Source organism: Protopterus annectens, chromosome 5.part1 (genome assembly GCF_019279795.1).
Source record: "Protopterus annectens isolate FY-2018-M chromosome 5.part1, PAN1.0, whole genome shotgun sequence".
NCBI classification, from domain to species: Eukaryota; Metazoa; Chordata; order Ceratodontiformes; family Protopteridae; genus Protopterus; species Protopterus annectens.
Window position 1 is genome coordinate 678025583 of NC_056736.1, and position 20566 is coordinate 678046148.

General features: G+C 39.5%; 1 protein-coding gene across 7 annotated transcripts in view; it reads right to left on the reverse strand.

Moving 5' to 3' along the window:
• Positions 1-20566, reverse strand: part of PARP4 (poly(ADP-ribose) polymerase family member 4) — a 2883551-nt gene that overhangs the window by 1573899 nt on the left and 1289086 nt on the right. For all 7 annotated transcript variants that reach the window (XM_044073295.1, XM_044073293.1, XM_044073297.1 and 4 more), the window contains 2 exons: positions 15066-15250; positions 2932-3031 (listed from right to left, as the gene is read on the reverse strand). In XM_044073295.1, coding sequence (XP_043929230.1) covers positions 2932-3031; positions 15066-15250 — 285 coding nt within the window. The remainder of the gene's footprint in view (positions 1-2931; positions 3032-15065; positions 15251-20566) is intronic.

Below are 20566 nucleotides of genomic sequence, written 5' to 3' on the forward strand. Positions count from 1 at the left end.
GATTTGAAGAATGCAAGACTTACAGAAGTAGTGAACAAGTGATGTTCACAAATAAATGAAAGGAAAACAACTACAAAAAACTCTACCAAAGTCAGCATGTTCTAACAAGAACACAAATTGTCTAAAAGACATAAAAAAGTAACAATTTCACCCAAAAGTATTCAGAATAACCTAGAATTAAGGATTAACCAGGACATCCCCAGCACCTACCCCCTCCCCTCATCACCAGGGAGCAAGTCTTTAATGCCCTCTCAAAGGCAAAAAATACAGCCTCCACGGGACCAGACAACATGGTGGTCGGCGCAGTGGTGCAGCGGTTAATGCTGTCGCCTCACAGCAAGAGGTTCTCTGGTTTGATTCTCGGCTGGGGTGCCTTCTGTGTGGAGTTTGCATGTTCTCCCTGCGTTCGCGTGGGTTTCCTCCGGGTACTCCGGTTTCCTCCCACATTCTAAAGACATGCTTCTGGAGCATTGTTCCCCGGGCCTCCGCTGAAAACAGGATCTGTGGAACCTAGTCGGACATTCCCGGTCAACAAATGTTAAATAAAATAAATAAAAAATAAATAAAACATCCCGGGCTGCATCCTACATGAACCCAGATATGAGCTCTCAGCACCATTAGGCACCCTATTCGACCAAAGCCTGAGCATCGCCTTCATCCCAGCCAAATGGAGGACAGCCACTGTCATCCCTCTACACAAAGGTGGAGCGTCCACTGACCCAGGCAATTATAGGCCCATCAACCTAACTATCCTGATCTGCAAGGCCATGGAACGCATTATCATCGACCTTATAAACAAGGACATTGGCAACCTCCAAATGCTTGACCCCACACAGTCTGGTTTTGTCAAAGGGAGATCATGGCTGCTAAACTAAGGCAACTTCTTCAAAACAGTCACCAAAGCCATGGACGAGGGGAAAATGGTGCACATCACCTACCTTGACCTAGCCATAGCCTTCGACACTATTCCCAACTCAGGCATAACAGATGAACTATCCCAGCTTGGCAGCAACCCGTATGTTATCAGATGGGTAAAGCTAACTGGCTCACTGTTAGAACCCACTCAATCAAAATAGGGGAAGCCACCTCTAGTAGTAGCAGACAGTAACAAGAGGCATACCCCAAGGATCGGTCTTGGGACCTCTACTGTTTGAGATATACTTTTCTGAGGTGCAAGCCAAACCAGTGGTCTGTGGCTGACCAAGTTTGTAAATGAATACAAGCTAGGCACGGTCTTAAATTCCCACAGTGGTGGGAACATCCTACAAGAGGGCCTTACCCAAACTAATGACTGGTGCCAGAAGCATGGCCTCAAACTGAATGCCAAGAAATGCATCATCATCCCCTTAGGGGAAAATTGTGTCCCCACTAATTATCACATTAGCAACAATGTACTAAGCACGCAGTCAGTCGTGAGGGACTTGGGCACCCAGGTTGATAGTGACCTGGTTTTTGACCACCACTTCACCTCCGTTGTACAGAAGGTTTTCTACATGGCCCACCTCATAAGTAAGGGTATTTCATCCAGGAACAAGGAGGTCATAACATCCCTGTACTCCTCCCTTATCAGACCCATTATCGAGTACAATGTCCCCTTCACCATGTACCTTACCAAGCACAAGCAGCAGCTGAAGAGAACACATAGGTTTCTAACCAGGAAAATCTAGGGTCTCGAGCACCTATCATACACAGATAGGATAAAAGCCCTGTCCCTCTACTCAGTCTCATACAGACTGCTCAGAGGTGATCTGTGTCTGTCATATAAGGCCATCTCAGACCCAGCCTTAATGGAGTTTCTGAAAATCCACAAGTCAAACTCCAATCGTGCAACCAGCATGCAAGGTCTCAACCTGGTCTGTAACATTAATAGAACTTGTTGGCGGAATAGATTTGTGTCCCAAAGACTTCTCCCATCTGTGGAATTGACTCCCTCTCCATGTCAAGCAGAGTAACTCACTAGTCCTCTAAGAGGAACCTGGACAACTGGATGGGAAACAGAAAATATACCCCGGGGATTCCACCTGTGTGTCTGCTGAACAGGGGAAACAGGTGCTGACTTTGTGGGAAAATGGGCAAAATTCTTGGCTAGGCTTATAAGGGCCTCCAGGCCAACAGCCTATTATCATCCTATGAACCTATGATTAGAAATTAGCTTTTCAGCATTTAAAAATACATCATAACAGTGAAGAAGAGTGTAAAGCCTTGACCATTTAAGACTGTCAGCAACAAAGGCAAAGAAGATATTGGGTATGATGTCAGCATACAGAGCATTATGGATGAAAAGGACGAGATTAAGTCTAGGAATGTTTTGATTAGTGCCAAGCAGACTGAAAGCTGGCATTTCGATACTAATAGTGAGAAAGATGAACCAAGCAATGCCACAGCAGTAGCTTGTTTTTGCTTGTGTTCACTCTTAAGAATGAGACACTTCCCTTACACTGTCATGTCTTCTCTCTCACCCCTGACTGACCCTCTCACAGGAAGAATTCTTTTCAAGCTAAGTCAGCAATGTCAAAATTAATCCTTGTCATTAGGTCAGTTTTTACTTACTTGAAAGGGAATTAGGGCAAAGCCAGACTCAAAGTAACATGAAAGATATGTCTAAAATATGTACAACTTGCTCTTTGTGCCAATTGTGTAAATCAGGAAGACTGCATATGCTATGTAGTCATCAAATAAAAAGCATATGGTAATAAGTGACTACAGGCAATCATTTTGAAATCCTTCAGAAAAAAATTAAACTGACTCAGTTAAGTTGGTAAGTGTGCAAAGTGTCTACTAAATAAAAACAGCTAACTTAAAAAAAACAAATCACACTGAAAACTTCCTAATTACTGTTATCAAGAGCTACAAAAATCCACCCCAAAAAGACATATTTTCTACCATAATACGGACAAACAGAAGACACTAGGCAAAATAGTAAACCATTACCTTTTCTGCCCAGTTAAACTTGGTTTTTGGATCAAATAGTTCATATACTCCACCACCGTATCTGGCTAGCAGTTTCAATGTGTGTTGGTTCACTGTAGAACTGAAAAATAAAAATTGGAAGTTTGAGTAGCTTACCAAGACTGCATAATAAATAATATGCATTATTTCTCTCATAGTGTGTGTGCCAGACAGAAAACAGAAGCAAAAATGGCTAACATACTTTAGTAAAAATAAATTAAATCTCTTTCTTTCTGGGCTGCCTACACTTTTGATATGTACTGACAGATCCTGAGCAAAAAACATTACAACTTTCTGAAAGCCCAGACATTTCAGAATGGCAGTATTAAACAGGCTACTTACATGTATTGCTGGACATCACTAGATTTTGCTGCATGCAAGGCTAGAAGATGTAAATGAAGGGGTCTACTTCACATAATCGAACATCCAAATGTTCGACTTTCGTATGGCTGAGACCATATGATCAAACATATGAATGTTCGAAAATGTGAAAAAAAAAAATAAACAAAACAAAAAAAACTTAACAGTGTTAGCAGGAAGGCAAGCCCCTCTGCACCCCCCACTATTTAAATATACCAACTCTGAGATCGCACTACGTTGCAGTAAAGGGAAATCTTCCTGTTTTACGCTCTATGGAGGTCGCCATTCAGACCGTTCGAACTTTTAAAAGTTCGATCATATGGTCTCGGCCATATGAAAGTCGAGCTTTTAAAAGTTCAACCATCTGAAGGGGACCCAAATGAAGTCCACGCAATACCAAGGGATAAGGATGGGTGCAGATGATTGCTACAGCCAAGTTATCAAGTGGCATGTCCAGCAAACTTTACTGTACTTGAGGTGTTAAGCTTCAGTTGATTACTTTTTATCCAGTAACTGAACGATTCCAAGTTATCCACAAGGGAATTTGCAATACAAATATGTTTTTAATGGAAGAAGAGATACAGCTGTGTAGCATCTGTGCAGCAGTGATAGAAAAGGCCTTTCCCTCAGATGAGTTCTCCCAAGAGAAAGATGGGAGGACAGAAGTAAAAGCATAAAAAAGATCACAAGTTTACCTCTGGCAGTACCCTTCGACTACATCCTGAAAAGTAGAAAGAAGACCTATAACAATACCAGAGACCCAACAAATTCTGAAGATGCTCCAACAAGAGAGGATGGTGAACCACGTCAGATGCTGTGGAGAGATTAGGCAGAACCAAAAATGATTAGCATCATTAATCTCTCACTATCAGGAGGTCATACATTACACTAGTGTAGGCAGTCTTAACACTGTCTAGTGTGAAAACCAGACTGGGAAATGATAATGATGTGAAAATGTCACTGGTTTCGCAACATCAGGATGTCGTACATTACTCTGGTGGTAATGGCAGTTTCAGTATTATGTCTAATCTGAAAACCAGACTGGAAAAGGTCATGAACTCTGTGCTCTTAAACAGAATCAATCTATAAATACACAATCTCTTCAGTGACTATACCAATAAAAAAATAAGAGATAGGATAGTAAGTATTCAAACTGGCTGGGTCTAAAGTGTACTTCTTCGAGACTGAGGAGGGCACCATTGCCTGCTTTAAAAAAGGGACCATCACATAATTTACAAAAAAGGAGATAATCTGAAAAAATAACTGAGCCTTATGAATCAACACAAGCAATAACCAGCTGAGATGGGCAACCAGAAGGAGGAAATATATCTTTGCAACCAAGGATGTGTCCACAGTAATCAAGTAAATGAAGCCTTCACAAAGAAAGAAGCTCACAGCAAAAAAAGAAATGCAAGTATCCTCACAGCTTACCCTACTCAGTGAACTGACATTAGCTGCTCCAACTCAGCTGTAAAGAATCTCAAAAAAAAAAAAAACTGCCAGTTCATCTTCTTTTAAAGATGATGCTCCACTTTCGGACAGGTAAACAGATGCATAAGAATAGTGGGGCAAAGACAGCAAAGTGGCTTCTGTGTGTGATTGGTAAATGCGAAATGATCTACAATACACTACCAGCATTCAGAAATGAATCACTGTATTGCACTTGTGATCAGAATTGAAGATTTTTAAAGATCCATGTGTGGCAAACTGTAGCAGCTCCTTGCTACAGATGTAACAAGCAATTTGATACAGTTTAAACTGAAAAAAATAGCTTTTTTGGCTGTTCATGTTGGCCAGACCTGGAATGACCTCTGTAGACAGGCCACATAATATAGCTGGTCAAACATGCAAAAGCACATAGTCACACAATTAACTGGAAATACCCTTTTATCTGAAGCTTCTGGCATAATTTAAGACGCCTAAACCTAGCAACCAAAAGGTCATTATGCTTCCATTTACTGTCAAGCCTCTATCCCAAAAGCTCATGGTGCTTAGATTCACTTAATAAAAATGAGACATACAGAAGTTGAGGCAAGTAAGTTCAGGATGGATCTTAGAGCTGAATTTTAGGATTTAAAGAACTCATCTAACTCATCTGGGTTGTTTGCAGTGGGCATTTAAAAGAATCAGATGAAGTCAGGAACAAATAAATCAACTGCTGATGTTCTTGAGCTCAGTTAAGTTGAGCACGTGCAGGACAAATTTTTTCTCTCCAATTAGTTCTGCAATCACAGCAGATGCACCATTTCAAAATCAGACACGTTCCCTAGCAGATCTGTGATCACATAATCAGCTGTGTGCTCCTCAAAGTCTATCTATGTGTATAAAAATAATGTATGTAACTAAACCTATGTATTACCATAATGTATAAGATCTATGAAATTTATAAGTGAAGTTAATAAGAATAAAGGAAACTGCTGCAACAGGATTTTTTTATGCAATATATTGCAGAAAACAAAAAAGAGCTACAGTGTTGTTTAGTTGTTCTGGAAATGCTGGCTAACATTGCAATATTGCAAAATTATGTACCAATGCTTTGTGTGTAAAATATGTACACATAATATTTTACTAATGTGTATACCAATGCCTACTGTACTCATAAAATGTGTTCAACTGTAGAGTGCACTATTACAGGTTTTATAAACCTTTAATGAGCTTATAAGATATTATGATGTCGCCTTAAGCTAAGTGCATCCATAGAATACTTTGTCAGAGATTTTAAATATCCATACTTATCTTGTGTGTGTGTAGAAATATTGTAGGCAAACTCTACTCATATAAAGCTAATCTAGCATCTCTGCGAGCAGCACAGGGCAGTTAGCTAGAACACTTACCACTTCTCCTCAAAAGTAGTCTTCCTGGGGTAATTGTTGGCAAACACCAAAGGCACTTCAGTGGGCGTGGTGAGCTATGTGACCAAGTTAATTGCCTCTCTCTTTCCTATCCATGTGATCTTTAACTGTGTCTTTCACCTGCAAAACTCTGTACTAAACACAATTCTAACCCTTCCCCTGTATACTATTTATTTCTCTCTCTCTTTTAGTGTACAATCTGTTCCTCAAAACAACACACTTTACCACTCATTAACACAATGTGAGCACAGAAGTATACCAATCATCCTAGTTATATACTTTCTCCAAATAAAAACTGTCAGTGTGTAAAAACAGCAATACAGGTTTAACTGTGTAATCCAGGGGTTTAGACACCTGGATCAGGTGTTGCATTAACGCTACCACAGACGATTATATTCAGACCTGTCATTGTCTCTCTTTTCTGTAACATTTAGGAGCCTTTTCAGAACATCTGAGTCCAAACTAATAACAGCTATGAACATCTTCTTTAAATCAATGCACCGTCCTATTTCTCCCTTTCATCTGTCACACTGCAGGGATGTAGGTTATCTGAGGTCATTCTGGCACAGCAGCTCAGTGTGCATAAATACATTTTAAAGGGAGAATCAATCTGTAATTCAGATACATCTTTAACAACTCGCAGCTTCTGTCTTCTTCACACTGAGCACACCCACACCGATTACCTCCTCTCCCCTCACATTCCCAATTCGCCAACCACCCACATACCATTGTATTCATAAGATCTGTTCACCCCTATTAAAGGCATACACATAGCTGTAGACAAACAACCACAAAAAGGACATATCCCAGTTACAATAACACATACACAACTCTTAAACCATCAGTCTGTAATTAAGCATTCTAATGTCTTTCCTCCCTTATACTTACTAACTGATCCCATGCCCCCCCTCCGAATGATCACAACTCATTCACCTCACTCAGCTATCAAATATTACCCCTCTTATATTCCTTTCCCCAGCATTTTACCTCCTCTCTTTTTGATCTATCCCTCTATAAAATGCAACCACAATTCTTTCTCTCTCCAGTAAATCTAATTACTTAACGTTAAAACATTAATCCGACCAACCACAGTCCCTTTCCCTGTCCTTATTCACATCCCCAACACTCCTCCACTATGTCATGACACATAAGACATGGTAGATACCCATACAACATTTCACAATAGCTTTCATACTCACCATGCCAACACACTCCTCCTCATACCATATCCACATTATCTCCAAAAATGTTTCTAGCACCCACCTGCAACACTACTGGCAACATCCCCTGTACATCACCAAACCTCTAGAACAGCTCCTACACAGACTTCTTTAAAGACCCAATTCTTGCAGCCTCATGCAACCATGGCAAAACTCAACCACAAACCAGAATAAAACATAAACCACTATGTCTCTGTGCCACCTACCCTACAATATACAGCTCTAGTTCATAAGTGTTTACTAGGCTCAAGACCACAAGTTCCTTTTTAAGCCTAGCCATGCATCCTAAATCTCTGACAAGTTCTGATACCTTTGATAAGTGTAAGCATGGGCCTGGGAGATGAACTATTTACAGGTTAGCTGTATCCATTGGAGACACAGGTGCCAAACCAGGGATGAATTTCCAGTTTCCCATCCAATTGTCCAAGCTGCACTTGAATTGGGTTAGGGAGGAACTCTGCTTCACATGGATGGGGAGCCTGTTCCATAGACAGGGTAGTCTCTGGGATAAATACCTATTTCTCCAGCAGGTTCTGTATGTGGTAACATTCACCCTATACTCTGGACCAAGTATGAATATGCCTGGATGTTCTCCACCTTCTCATCTATATACTCAATCTACATCTCAGCCTACACTAAAATTCTATCATATCAACAACAGAAGTATCTAAAAAAAAAAAAATGACCTTCATGCATGGTAAAATACCCAGTGCTCCAGAAATCTTAGCCATCTCCAAAACTGTTTGAAGCCAAGCAACAAAGATGAGGAAATCACGCCACCTAGTCACAACATACATAGACTTGACAGAAAGGCAAACAAAAATGTGGCACAGCTATTAATCTATTCTCAGACTAAATGACAGGAAAGGCCTCTGTATCATAGCTCTATATATCCCACCTGGTGATAACAGAAACACATTAGAAAATTTCCTCTCCTGGACTACATCAAATATTCACCACAAAACAATAATACTGGGAGACTTAAATATACATCGGCTCTTTCCTCGCCTCTGACTCTCCCTCAGTGTCACTAAACTAGTTACAACTCATTCATACTGCAACCTGGCTCAAGTCAAAAATCAACACTAAACTGGTTTATATATAAAAAAAAATGGAAAAATGTAATCATCAAGTACATTACCAAACACATTTAATGATTATTTACCAATATTTGCCCTTAGACACAACACCTCAAATTAAGAAATATTATTTTAAAGAAGTAAAAAATCTAATAAAACTTTGAGAGACTTTCTTAAGCATTCCTTCTACTGTAAACTGGATTATTCTCAAAACCACTTCCCTAGATGATGCAGTCCACCTACTTACTACTAACTTCCTGAAAGTTCCAAACAAACTGGCACCCATATGCAGAAAGAGTCAAACAAAACTATGCTCCCTGGCTATCAACCAAGAAATTAACTCAGTGTGGAAAACATGGCAAGTTCACAAAATGCAAAAAAAAAAAATCTTCAAAACTTTAAACACTTTTGCAATCGAAACAATAAAATTAATAACTATTTTATCCTACAAAATAATATGCCTATGAGAATGGAGTAGCTTACCCTCAACCACCTTTGTCACAGGTAGGAAGGGCAAATATAAGAAACCAAAATAACGATGATCTTAATATAGAAACCGACAATGAACTGGTTGGGAGTGACAACAATGGTACTGATAACACCGTGAGACGTAGTGAACGACTACGAGCTAATAACAATAGAAATCCACCTGATCAAGGACCAACAGTAGCCTTTGCCCATAACCAAAATTCATTGAATTTTCACAAGGACTCCAACTCGGGAAATTCCGAAGAAATTTGGTGGACAAGCGAAAAACAAATTTCGCAAGAACAACAAGCGCAGGAATTAACCCAAGCACTTCATAATAGGGTGACTGTTCTTAAAAATAAAAGGGGCGACTTCAGCATTTACAATTATTCATCTATTGAAGTCAGCCCAGTACTAATTGAAGTGCTTGCAAAAGGTTATACTTTTGTACCAAGTAGGAACTTGGACATTGCTCATACAATTAGTGATTTAAAACTTTTTGTAAGAAAGCTTAATTTAAAAGTTTTACTTGGTAATACAACACCATATGAACCAGATTTTTTTACATCACTGCATATTCCAAGTACTTTTAACCCACCCCTTCATCCTGTGCTTAATATGTTCGAATTGATAACTGAATTGGACTTGAGGTATTATACCAAGAATGTTTCTTATAAGAAGAACAGGGCACCTAACAATATTAACAGTGAAGAACTAGCAGCTTTAAACTTATTCACAAAACTAAAAATTCGGGCTATCAAACCCGATAAGGGGGGTGGAATTGCCCTCTTTGACCAAATTGAATATGTTAAAAGAGTGGAAAACCTATTAAATTCTGATGCATATTCAAAAGCATCAGTTAATGAAGTGAACACAGCTTATAAGCGTATTAAGGGGTACATCAATGATTTACTCATTGATGCAAAAGTAGACACTCACACATATAATTATATGAACATGTTATGGCCAAAAACTCCTGTTCTCTTCGCAATTCAGAAGATTTATAAAAATCTAGAAGACCCACCATTTAGGCCCCTAATTGATGGTAGGGGGTCTATCACATATCCATGTGCGAAAGTAGTTGATGAGATACTAAAAAAAATCTAGCTAGTGAAAAACAAGCGAGTAAGGATTCATGGACATTCTTAGAAAATATTAACTCTCTACAATACCACCAACAACATAATTTCTTAACTATAGACGTTAAAGATCTTTATACATCTATACCCCATGGTGAAGGGGTAGAATGGACCAGTTTATTCCTTCACACCAAAAAAGCACCTAATCAAGATATATATTTAGTTGAAGTGCTATTGGAAATCATACTGACAACTACTTTATATTTAATAATGACTTCTATCTCCAGAAACAGGGGGTAGCCATGGGCTCCCCCTGCGGGGGAAATGTTGCCAATACAGTAATGGCATATTGGGAGAGGAACTTTTTATTCAATAAAACAGAAAGAATGCTTAACATTATGTATTATACAAGATTTTTAGATGACATCTTTATACTATTTAATGGTAACAAAGAATCAGCTGTGGAATTTATAGAATACATAAATTCTACAACTGACTTCTTAACATTTACATATAACTATCAAGAGACCAGTATTGATTATCTAGATGTCTTACTGTTTAAAGACAAAGATAACAATCAACTATGTTCCAAAATACATAGAAAAGATACATATTGTAATGCATTCTTGCACTTCACAAGTTCACACCCAAAACACCAAAAAAGATCAATTGTAAAGGGGCAAATGGTGAGGGCAGCAAGGATGACATCACGAGATAAAGACTTTATAGAAGAATGTGAATTACTTGAGAAAATGTTTACACAAAGAGGGTATCCCCTTTTACTTATTCAGTCAATATTGGATGAGATACTCATTAAAAGAACTAGTGGACACTTAAACCCTATTTTAAATAAACCTCCCCATACATCTAATACATTTGATGATGTCTTGAATAATGAAAACAATAATGTTAGTGTAATCTGTAACTTAACACAGCATCAACAACAGAAAAATAAAGCAAATGTGAATGCATTTGAATATTCATTTATCACTACTTATTGTAGAGATAGTGAAATAGTCAAATGGATAATTCATAAAAATTGGGCATTACTAAAGTATGATGTAACTCTAATAGGAAAACTCGATCAAAGACCAAGTGTAATATTTAGGAAAGGTAAAAACTTGAAACAAATTATGGAGACTAGTGATATTTACAACAATATTCCCACTCATTTGAAAGGGATGACAGTTTGTGGGAACTGTAATTTGTGCAAACATATGAACACTGGTTACTCATGGAGTTGTAACAATGTTAATTACCGTTTGAGACATAATTTCAACTGTAATTCTAAAATGGTTGTATATATAGCCTTATGTTCATGCAATGCGTTCTATATTGGAAAAACCGACCGCAGATTGAAGGAAAGAGTGTATGAACATATTTACGCGATTAACAATAATAATACCAATAACGCACTTGCGAAGCATATTTCAATTCATCCATTACACAAATTTTCCTTCAAAGCTATAGACCAGATAAGCCATGACCTCAGGGGAGGGCCGTTCAACTTAATTCTTGAGGAACGTGAACTCCAATGGCAGTTTAGAACAAATGCATTTTGTGAACCAGGTCTGAATGATGGATGTAATATTAAATGCTTACTGAAATTAAGGAGCATAAGAAGGTAAATTAAAAAACATTTATTATCACTAAGAGTAGGGCACCCTCTAGTGGTAAAAAATTGACTATATTAACATGTTTAACTTAACTTTATATACTAGAATATGAATTTAAAAGTAACATAAATGGTATATATAGTTTAAACAAATCATAAACAACTGGTTTTAGTATAAAGTTTTTTTTTTGCTCATGGATTTTGAGTTATTATTATTTTTATTAGAGGTGGAGTTTAATAAACAACATAATATTGTTGTGTTTAACAGCTTTAATATACATGTATTTTATATAGAATTAATTTGGTATAAAACTGTTTTAGGTGATATTTACTGACTGTTCGTATTGGGGTTTGTAATGAATTTATGTGACATGCAGAGAATTTTAAAGTATTGATAAAGCACTAGAAATACTTTCTGCTTTGTAAAGTAGATTGCAGTATCTATAATGTGTACATCAGCACACAGCTCATTTAGTTTAGTAATGAAATGTAGAATTTAACTGGTCAACTTTATCACATGATTTTACGGCAATTAGCGAAACACCTTTTATTTGGTTCAGTTGTATTTGAAGTTTTAATCTGAAGAAGTCGCTTCACGTGAGAGCGACGAAAAGCGCTTAATTAAAACTGATAATTTTTTTACATTCATTCATTCTGAAGTGGATTTATTCAAAACATTTTCTGGACTGTTATTGAGAATTGCGGTGAAGCAACCTGTGGGTCGTTGGTTTATTTCTTAACTTCAGTTTGTTTATCCTACAAAATAATCACCAATGAAATCCCCACCCAGACAATATTAATTTGTTATTTAACTCACACTTCATCAACACCATAAAATCTCTACTTAAAATAAACGCTAACAATTCACATCAGCTTAACTTCCATGTCAGTGACAACCATAACACATTTTCAACCAACACTGTCCCAACCTTGTCATTTAAAAGCACGTACAAAAAATAAAAGCTACCAGCCTAGCTGCACATAACCGACCAGCTGAATACCTGAAAATCACAACAGACGCCATTGCCTACCTTTGGTCAGTGTCCATTAACAGATCCACCCATCTGTCTTATGTCCCATCCCTATGGAAGAAATTATTCATCTTTTCCCTGCACAAAGGGGAAAACACAACTAATCTTCCCAACCCCAGACCTACAGCCAACACTCCCCCCCTATTAAAAATCTTAGAAAAATGCAACCATTCTCAACTTCCCAATTACATTCTTACCAATAACCTCCTCTCCCCATTGACCATGGCTTTAGACCAAAGCACAGTACCACTACTGCACTCTGCACTATTAGTCTTCTCTAACATTGTTAATCATAGCTGCAAATGCAGGTAATATACTATCTGCCATCGTCTTGGACCTATCTAAAGCCTTTGACAGTATTCAGTGATATTTCTGTATAGCCATGGTCACAGCTGAAATAGAGATCAGATACTAGCCAAGGAAACTTGCATCTATAGGACGCGGATACTTTCTATCTACCCAGTGAGATATAAATTAAAACATTTCACATGCCTTCATGGCTACCTTTCTGGCAGACTTTATGTAAATGAGAGGGAGAAAAAACTTTGGAGGCAGGTTCTGGAATGTCTATAAACATTCATTTGAAGTCTGTTTTTTAGCCACCCATGTAATCTGGAACTCCATTTGCTCAGTAGCTTTCAGAAATACATCTTCTAAAGATGAATCATGTGGGAGGGTGATAAATTCCATATCCAGATAAACAACTCAGATGGCAGACAGGATTTGGCAGTACAGGCACAGTCTCTAACTCAGCCTCTGCTTCTGACTCAAAAGTGCTCATCTGAATTGTGCCTACATAGTTCAACATAAAAAGGAAGTCTGAGTAAACATCATGGTGCATGTACTGAAGTGTGATGGAGAGTTTTGTGAGGCTTGGTCAGCATCAAAGATTTAAATTAGTAATTTGCTATGTCCAGAAACTTTAGCCCACAACAATAATTAGGCTCTAGAGGATTTAATCCACCCTCTCGTGTAGTAACCTAAGTGCCATCAATAAAGTGCTCAATGATTTTTTTTTTCACTGAAAATATCTGCCTCATCTTGTGATAGTCTCTTTGTGAAGTAAACTATCAGCAGAGGCCGGTTGTTCCCCACCATGTTTAACAGAGGATCATCAAAGTGATGGCACACTCCATCCTCACCATCCCATATTTGACCTGGGACCTTGTTCCACCTTAAAAATAGAGAGTTCATTTCCTTGTCAGTTAAGACTTTATAAATGAATCAGTCCTCATCTTCCACAATGAAAATTTCAGTGACGGTTAAGTCATCAAGCCTACTAACAATGAGCTGCTTATGAAGAATTACTGCACCAGGGGAGAAGATCCACCATGCCTCCTAGATTTTTAGCATGCATGAGTGTGCTTATGTGTTCATGTGCATATGTGTCTTTTTTGTTTTGCTTAAGGTGATTTTCTAGTGAACATAGATCAAAATAATAATTCTTGAATTATGAGGTTGGAGATATAGCTTCCAGGCATTGTCTCATGGCTTTGGCTTAAGCACAGAGGGTCACTGTATGGAAGATTGGCAAAAAATACAAATGTCCAGGTGAAAGTTTGGATCCAGAGAATACAAGCACACACTGCATGATCCAAGGCTCTCATCTACTGCTTGCATGAAGAACAGTACCTTGGGCATGGTAAATCAAATCAAAGAAATGGCTAAAATTTTCACAGTTTGAAATCAACTAGCTGATTTAAGTATAGCTGCCTTGACTGTTGAAATACTCTAACAAATCTGATTTTACCTAAAAATGACTTTGCTTTGAGGAAATGAGTGAAGCAAAAGAATTATGGTGTAGCAGTGCTGTATAGAAGTGCTTTATAGTTCAAGCTGTGCTCCCTTGCAGAAAAGAAGTGGATAAAAGAGGGTCCGCCATGTCCATCAATAACCAGTCTGATAATAGTGACCAAGAGGCCTAGGAAAACAAAAAGGCAGATTCACTGAATACAGCTGAAAAATTGTTACCGAGATCTCCATCTGGTGGCTGAAGATAAATTCTACTTAAGACAGTCCCTGCAGAAAATGCTAGTTTTTAGTCATATGAGCAATACATTTGTATATAACAGTATTATTAAACTTAGCCTTAAGTGAGTTGAAAAATAAAAAAATAAAAAGAAAGAAACACAGCAAGTAAAATGAATCTAAGAAAAAGGTGAAAAAACATCCAGGGTTTATACTTACTGTTTGCAAAAACAAGTGTTATGAGCCAATCATCTAATTCTTACATTCCAATACAAGGATTAATAAAATGTGAAAAGTGATCTATTTCTTTGAAAAAAAATGTGAGAAGTTTAAAAATACATATTCTCCTGAATTGTTTAAACAAGACAAAACATACATTCTGTAAACTTTCTGAATCATGGTGGAAAAAGTAAAAGAAACAACCAAATACTTAAAAATACTTACCCAATCCCACAACAAAAAATCCTGGAGTGTTTAACATTCTTTATCAGTTTTAGTGTTAGGCTTTCATTTTGAATGTATCCATCTGAAATCAGGAGGATATTACGTATTCCCTTGGAAGGTGGCAAGAGGTTCAACATACGCAATGGCCTCCACAGATCAGTATTTCCCATTGTAGGCTTGGCATTCTGAAAATGAGAAGAAAAATTAATTTAAAAGGTTAGTCTTAACTTGAAAACTACTCAGTGTAACCTTAATAAACTGTAATTATGCTTTCCTGGTCATGTCTCTGTCTTATACTACTTTTATATATGTCCTTCCAGATGTGTCTTCTTACCTCTCAACTTCTTTGCTAAAGAATTCTGGACAAACCCAAAAAATAATGTGGAGACAAAGGTAACACAATTTTTAAATCTTGCTCTAATTCTCTTAAAAATTAATAGAGTAACAGGTTTTGAATCAACATGCATTTTCTGAACAAAAAGAACTATGAAACTAACGTCTGGCATTATTGACAAACTGTAATCCTCAGTAATTTATAAGAAAATCCTCAGTAATTTATTAGAAAATCAAACATTTTACAGGGCAAAGATATGAGGCAAAATCAGGGACATCTGAGAGGTATGTGTGCCTCAGTACTGTGTGTTCCCAAATTCCTTTGAAACACCACATAATGTGAAAGTACCAGACAGCTTAAAAAGATAAAGTCTTCAAAACATCTGTGTGTGTGTGTGTGTGTGTGTGTGTGTTGCAACACATTCAAGCGTCCTGATTTGGCCAGCGAGTCCCAATTTAAACAGCAAATTCATGCTCTTTCCTGGCATCTTGATCTGCATGCTGCCAGCCAGCCATGATCCTGATCTGCATCCAGTGTGTGCCCCCCCCCCTCACACACACACACACACACAAACACACACACACACACACACACACACACACACACAATCCTATTGCTGAACACTGATGGACAGTAAAAGTAAATGTGTGTCAGATAAAGCTGTTTTCTTTTTTTGCCAACTGTGAATGTGTCACCTCAGACTCCTTCTCTTTCTATAATACTGATTTATTTATTTATTTTTGCATTAGTACAGTCTCTGCAAAGGGAGCCAGTTGCTATTAAATGAAGTGAATTTTTGTAACATACTTTCTTTTTTATCCTCATTAATTTGTATTATATCATCATACCTCTCAAATGCTATGATTTATGCACTGAGCTATGATTTTGGAACTCAAATTTAGATTTGTTCTTCCTAGATTTGTGGTGTTGCTCTAAAGTCATACCTATTTAGGTTCATATAGGTACTAGCCTATCTGCCTGAAGGCATTTATAAGCCTAGCCAGAATGTGTTTGCTTTCGCCGCCCCCTTAGATTAGTTCCCTGTGCCTCTGTCCAGCAGAGCCACTGAAGTGATCCATGGGGTAAACTTTCTGTTTCCCATCCACTCGTCAAGGTTTCTCTTGAAGAGTGTTAGCAGGGAGCTCTGCCTAATGTAGATTGGAATCTTGTTCCAAAGCATGGGAAGTCTCTGGGACAGGAATATATCCCTCCAGCACGTCCTATTTATTGTTGTGGTGAGGTTTAGATCCCTAGAGAGTGTAGCTCGAGGGGATATGGTTTTCTTTAGGTGGAGCATGTCCATCAATTCTGGGTTGGATATGGCCTTGTATGTCAGGCAGAGATCACCTATGAGTAGGCGGTATGCAACCGAGTACAGCAGGAGTTTCTTCAGTCGAGCTGCATAGGGCATCTGTTTGAGGCCAGTGATCCTTTTGGTGAGGTACTTCTGTGGTCTTTCCAGCTCTTGCAGGTGTCTTGTAAGGTACATCCCAAATGGAGCATTGTACTCTATGATGGGCCTGATGAGTGATGAGTAGAGGGGCACAATGACCTCTTTTGATCTGGATGCGAACCCTTTTCTGATTAGGTGGGTCACATAGAAGGATTTTCTAACCGCTTTGGCAATGTGAATATCAAAGGAGAGATTACTATCTACTTGGGTTCCCAGATCCCTTATTACGTCTTCTGTATTTAGGGGACTACCACCTATGTGGTAGTTTGTGGGTACTTTGTTTTTTCCAAAGGAGATGACTATGCACTTTTTGGCATTTAGCTTGAGGCAATGGTTTTGACACCAGGTATCTGTCCCAGTGAAACCCTTTTGGAGGATGTGTGTCAGCCGGAGAGTCAATTATAGCCCCTAGTTTGCAGTCGCCTGCGAACTTGGTCAGCCATAGTCCTCCTGTGCTTGCCTGTACCTCTGAGAAGTATATGCCGAACAGGAGGGGTCCTAGGACTGAGCCTTGGGGAACACCACTTGTAACCGGTTTAGTCTCGGACCTAGCTCCCGCAACTCTCACCATGAGGGTCCTGTCCGTGAGCCAGTTGGCAACCCATCTTGTGATGTAGGGGTTTATGTTCAGGCTGGTGAGCTTGTTTATAATACCAGAATGGGGAATGGTGTCGAAGGCCTTTTCAAAGTCTAGGTAGGCTGTATGTACCATCTTTCCCTCGTCTATAGCCTTGGTAACTGTCTCAAAGAAGTCTACCAGCTTTAAGAGGCATGATCTACCCTTAACAAAGCCGAACTGTGTAGGGTCCAGTGTTTGAAGGTTCCCAATAACTCTGTTAATGCGTTCCATGATGATGCGCTTCATAGCCTTGCAGATCAAGCTAGTCAGGCTTATAGGGCAATAGTTCCCAGGGTCTGTTGTGGCTCCACCTTTGTGAAGCAGAATAACCATTGCTGTGCGCCATTCTATAGGTATGTAGTCTGTGGGGAAGCTGAGTTTGAACAGTGTGCTTAGGTGAGGGGTTAGTTCGTCTTTGAGCTCATGTAGGACACAGCCTGGGACACTATCCGGTCCCACTGATGCTGTGTTTTTGGCTTTGGAGAGGGCTGTTTTAACCTGAGTGTCTGTGATTTCAGAGGCTCTACTTTCTTCTGGTATGGTTATGGGCCCTTTTGGGGCTAAGAGGGGGGTGAAGTTTGCACTGAACCTGTCTGCCAGGATGTTGGCGATATTGGTCGGTTCAGTGTATTTTGTGCCATTCTGCACTAACTCAGAGCAGATCTGAGCATTGCCACTTAGATTCTTGACATAGCTAAAGAATGCCTTGTGGTTATCTTTGGAGTTCTTGGCAATTTTTCTTTCGAAGCTCGCCTTGGATGATTTTATGAGGGATCATAGTTAATTGCTAATAGTGATCAGGGATGCCTTCCCTTCTTGGGATTTTACTCATTTTTGTACTAGTTTCCTCCTTCTATTGTATAGCTCGTTTATGGCATGGGTCCACCAGACTGGTTTCCTTTTCTTGGAGGAGTGAGTCTTGGTTTTGCTTGGGATAGCACGATCCATGCATTTTTGTAGGTGCCTGTAGAATGCATTAGTAAAGGATTTTGCAGCTTGGACAGCGTTATCCTTTAGCATGGGGGCTTTGAAACTTTCCACCTCGGTCTTAAGTAACGTGAAGTGTGACATTTGCTTTTGAAAAGTTTTTCACTGTGGTTTCCTTGTCCGGGGGTGGGAGCGGAATGTGGATATCCAGAGTGATTTGTTTATGGTCAGATCTAACCAGTGAGGGGTTGACCTCTGGTGTGAAACACCGGTCACCCATGTTGGCGAGGACCAGATCCAATATGTTGTCACCTCTGGTGGGAGTGTTGACTAGTTGATCCAGGGCGTTTGGGTTTATAAATTCTAGGAAATGTTGGGCAAGGGAGTTAATACTTGAGTAGTCCTCCCAGTTAATGTTTGGGTAATTGATATTACCCAGTATTAGGGTGTTTGGTAGAACCTTTATGTTTCCCACTGTTTCCAGAAATGTGGAATGGGGGTCCTGGGACATGTTGGGTGATCTGCAGCAAGCTACAATTTGAATTGCAGTTTTGCCCGTTGTTAGTTGTATGTGGATGATCTCTGAAGCATCGTGCTGTGTGCCACTAACCTCAAGGTGTGGGTATCCTTGATGAATATGGATACACCCCCGCCTTTTGTATTTCGGTCCGGGTTCTGTGGCCAAAATGTATGGTATGAGTTGAGGCCTGGTAGTGCTGGGGTGCTCTCTGGACTCTTAAACCAGGTTTCTGTTACTGCACATATATCGATTTTCTCCATACTGAGGAGTGCGAGTGCGTGCATTTTGAGGTTTAGACTTCTGGCATTGAGTAGCATTACCCTCAGTTTTTTGTTCCTTGTGCTATTTACGGCGGTGGGTTTGTCTTTTGAGCCTTGCCTAAAAAAGGCACTATGGGGGTGGCAAGAGCCTTGGCCAGTATTCAAAAGCCTAAGGGTGACAGGTGCAAGCCATCTCTAGTGAAGCAGCGTGGCTTTTTGAGCATGTCATCCCAGGCGGACAGATACTGGATCCCCTTTGAATGACACTAGAAACTTAGCCAATTGGTATAATTCTTGGTGAGGGTAGGATGCTACTCAGGGTCAGGGTCATACCGGCCTGGGCTACGTGATCAGAGAGTTCTTCCATGTCAATTTTCATGTAGTCCAGGGAGGTACGGCTCAGGTCATTCACACCGACATGGACAATGACCGAGTCGTATTTGTACATGTTCTGGAGTAAGCTGAGTGCTTGTCTTTTGTGGCGTATCCTGGCACCTGACAGGAAGCTAACAGCAACCTTCTCCTTATTCAGCCTAGTGACTGGGACGTCAGTGTGTCTGACTATAGAGTCATCTATTACTAATGTGTTGGGTATGTTATTTTGCCTTAAGGGCTGTGATTGTCTGGCACAGTAGTTTTGTGAAGTATGTGTTTCATGGCTTCTGTTAGGGGGTGGAGGTTGCTTGGATGTCTGCTTTGGAGGTCTCTGTTGGTTTTGCAGATTTTTATTTAGAGCCTCCGAGTATGTTTTCATGTATTTATGTGTGTTTTTTGCCAGTGCTGGTTTAATGGGTCTATGCGAGACTGGTGGTGTGATGCAAGTATTTCCCTTCTCCTCTTGACTGTCTGATCCAGTCTTGGGTTGAGAGAGCATAGCCTCCAGTTTGGGTGTATAATTGCATCTCTCGCATGTATTAGTGTTTGGTGGTAGGAGGAGAGGGTTGTCTGTGTACATGAGGCAGTTGTAACATTGCCTCAGAATGCCCAGATTCACCAGTTGGACTGGAGAGTACACCTGAAACTGCTCTTTGGACATGCCTGGATAGGTACAGTGAACTGTTTTACTGATTGGCTGGTACGGTCGAATAGAGAGCCTTGTCCTTCTGGACAGTATAGGGGGTCTAGTGCTAGGGTTTATAAGTGCTTGCTATGAGTTTTGAGCAAGTGCCAGGCTGAGAAATGAATGGCTTGAGTGCTTAAGTTGTAAGTTTGTCTAGTTCCAAGGGAAAATTTGAAGAGGTGACTTTGTGGAGCTGGGAATAGTTTTACCTAGCTAACCTGCGCTGCCTCCCGGAGCGCAAAACTGGGCAAATGCGGTTTTTATAGCAGGCAAATGAAAAAGACAGAAATTAGCCCAAAATGGCCAATAAACTACGAATTTCTGGGCT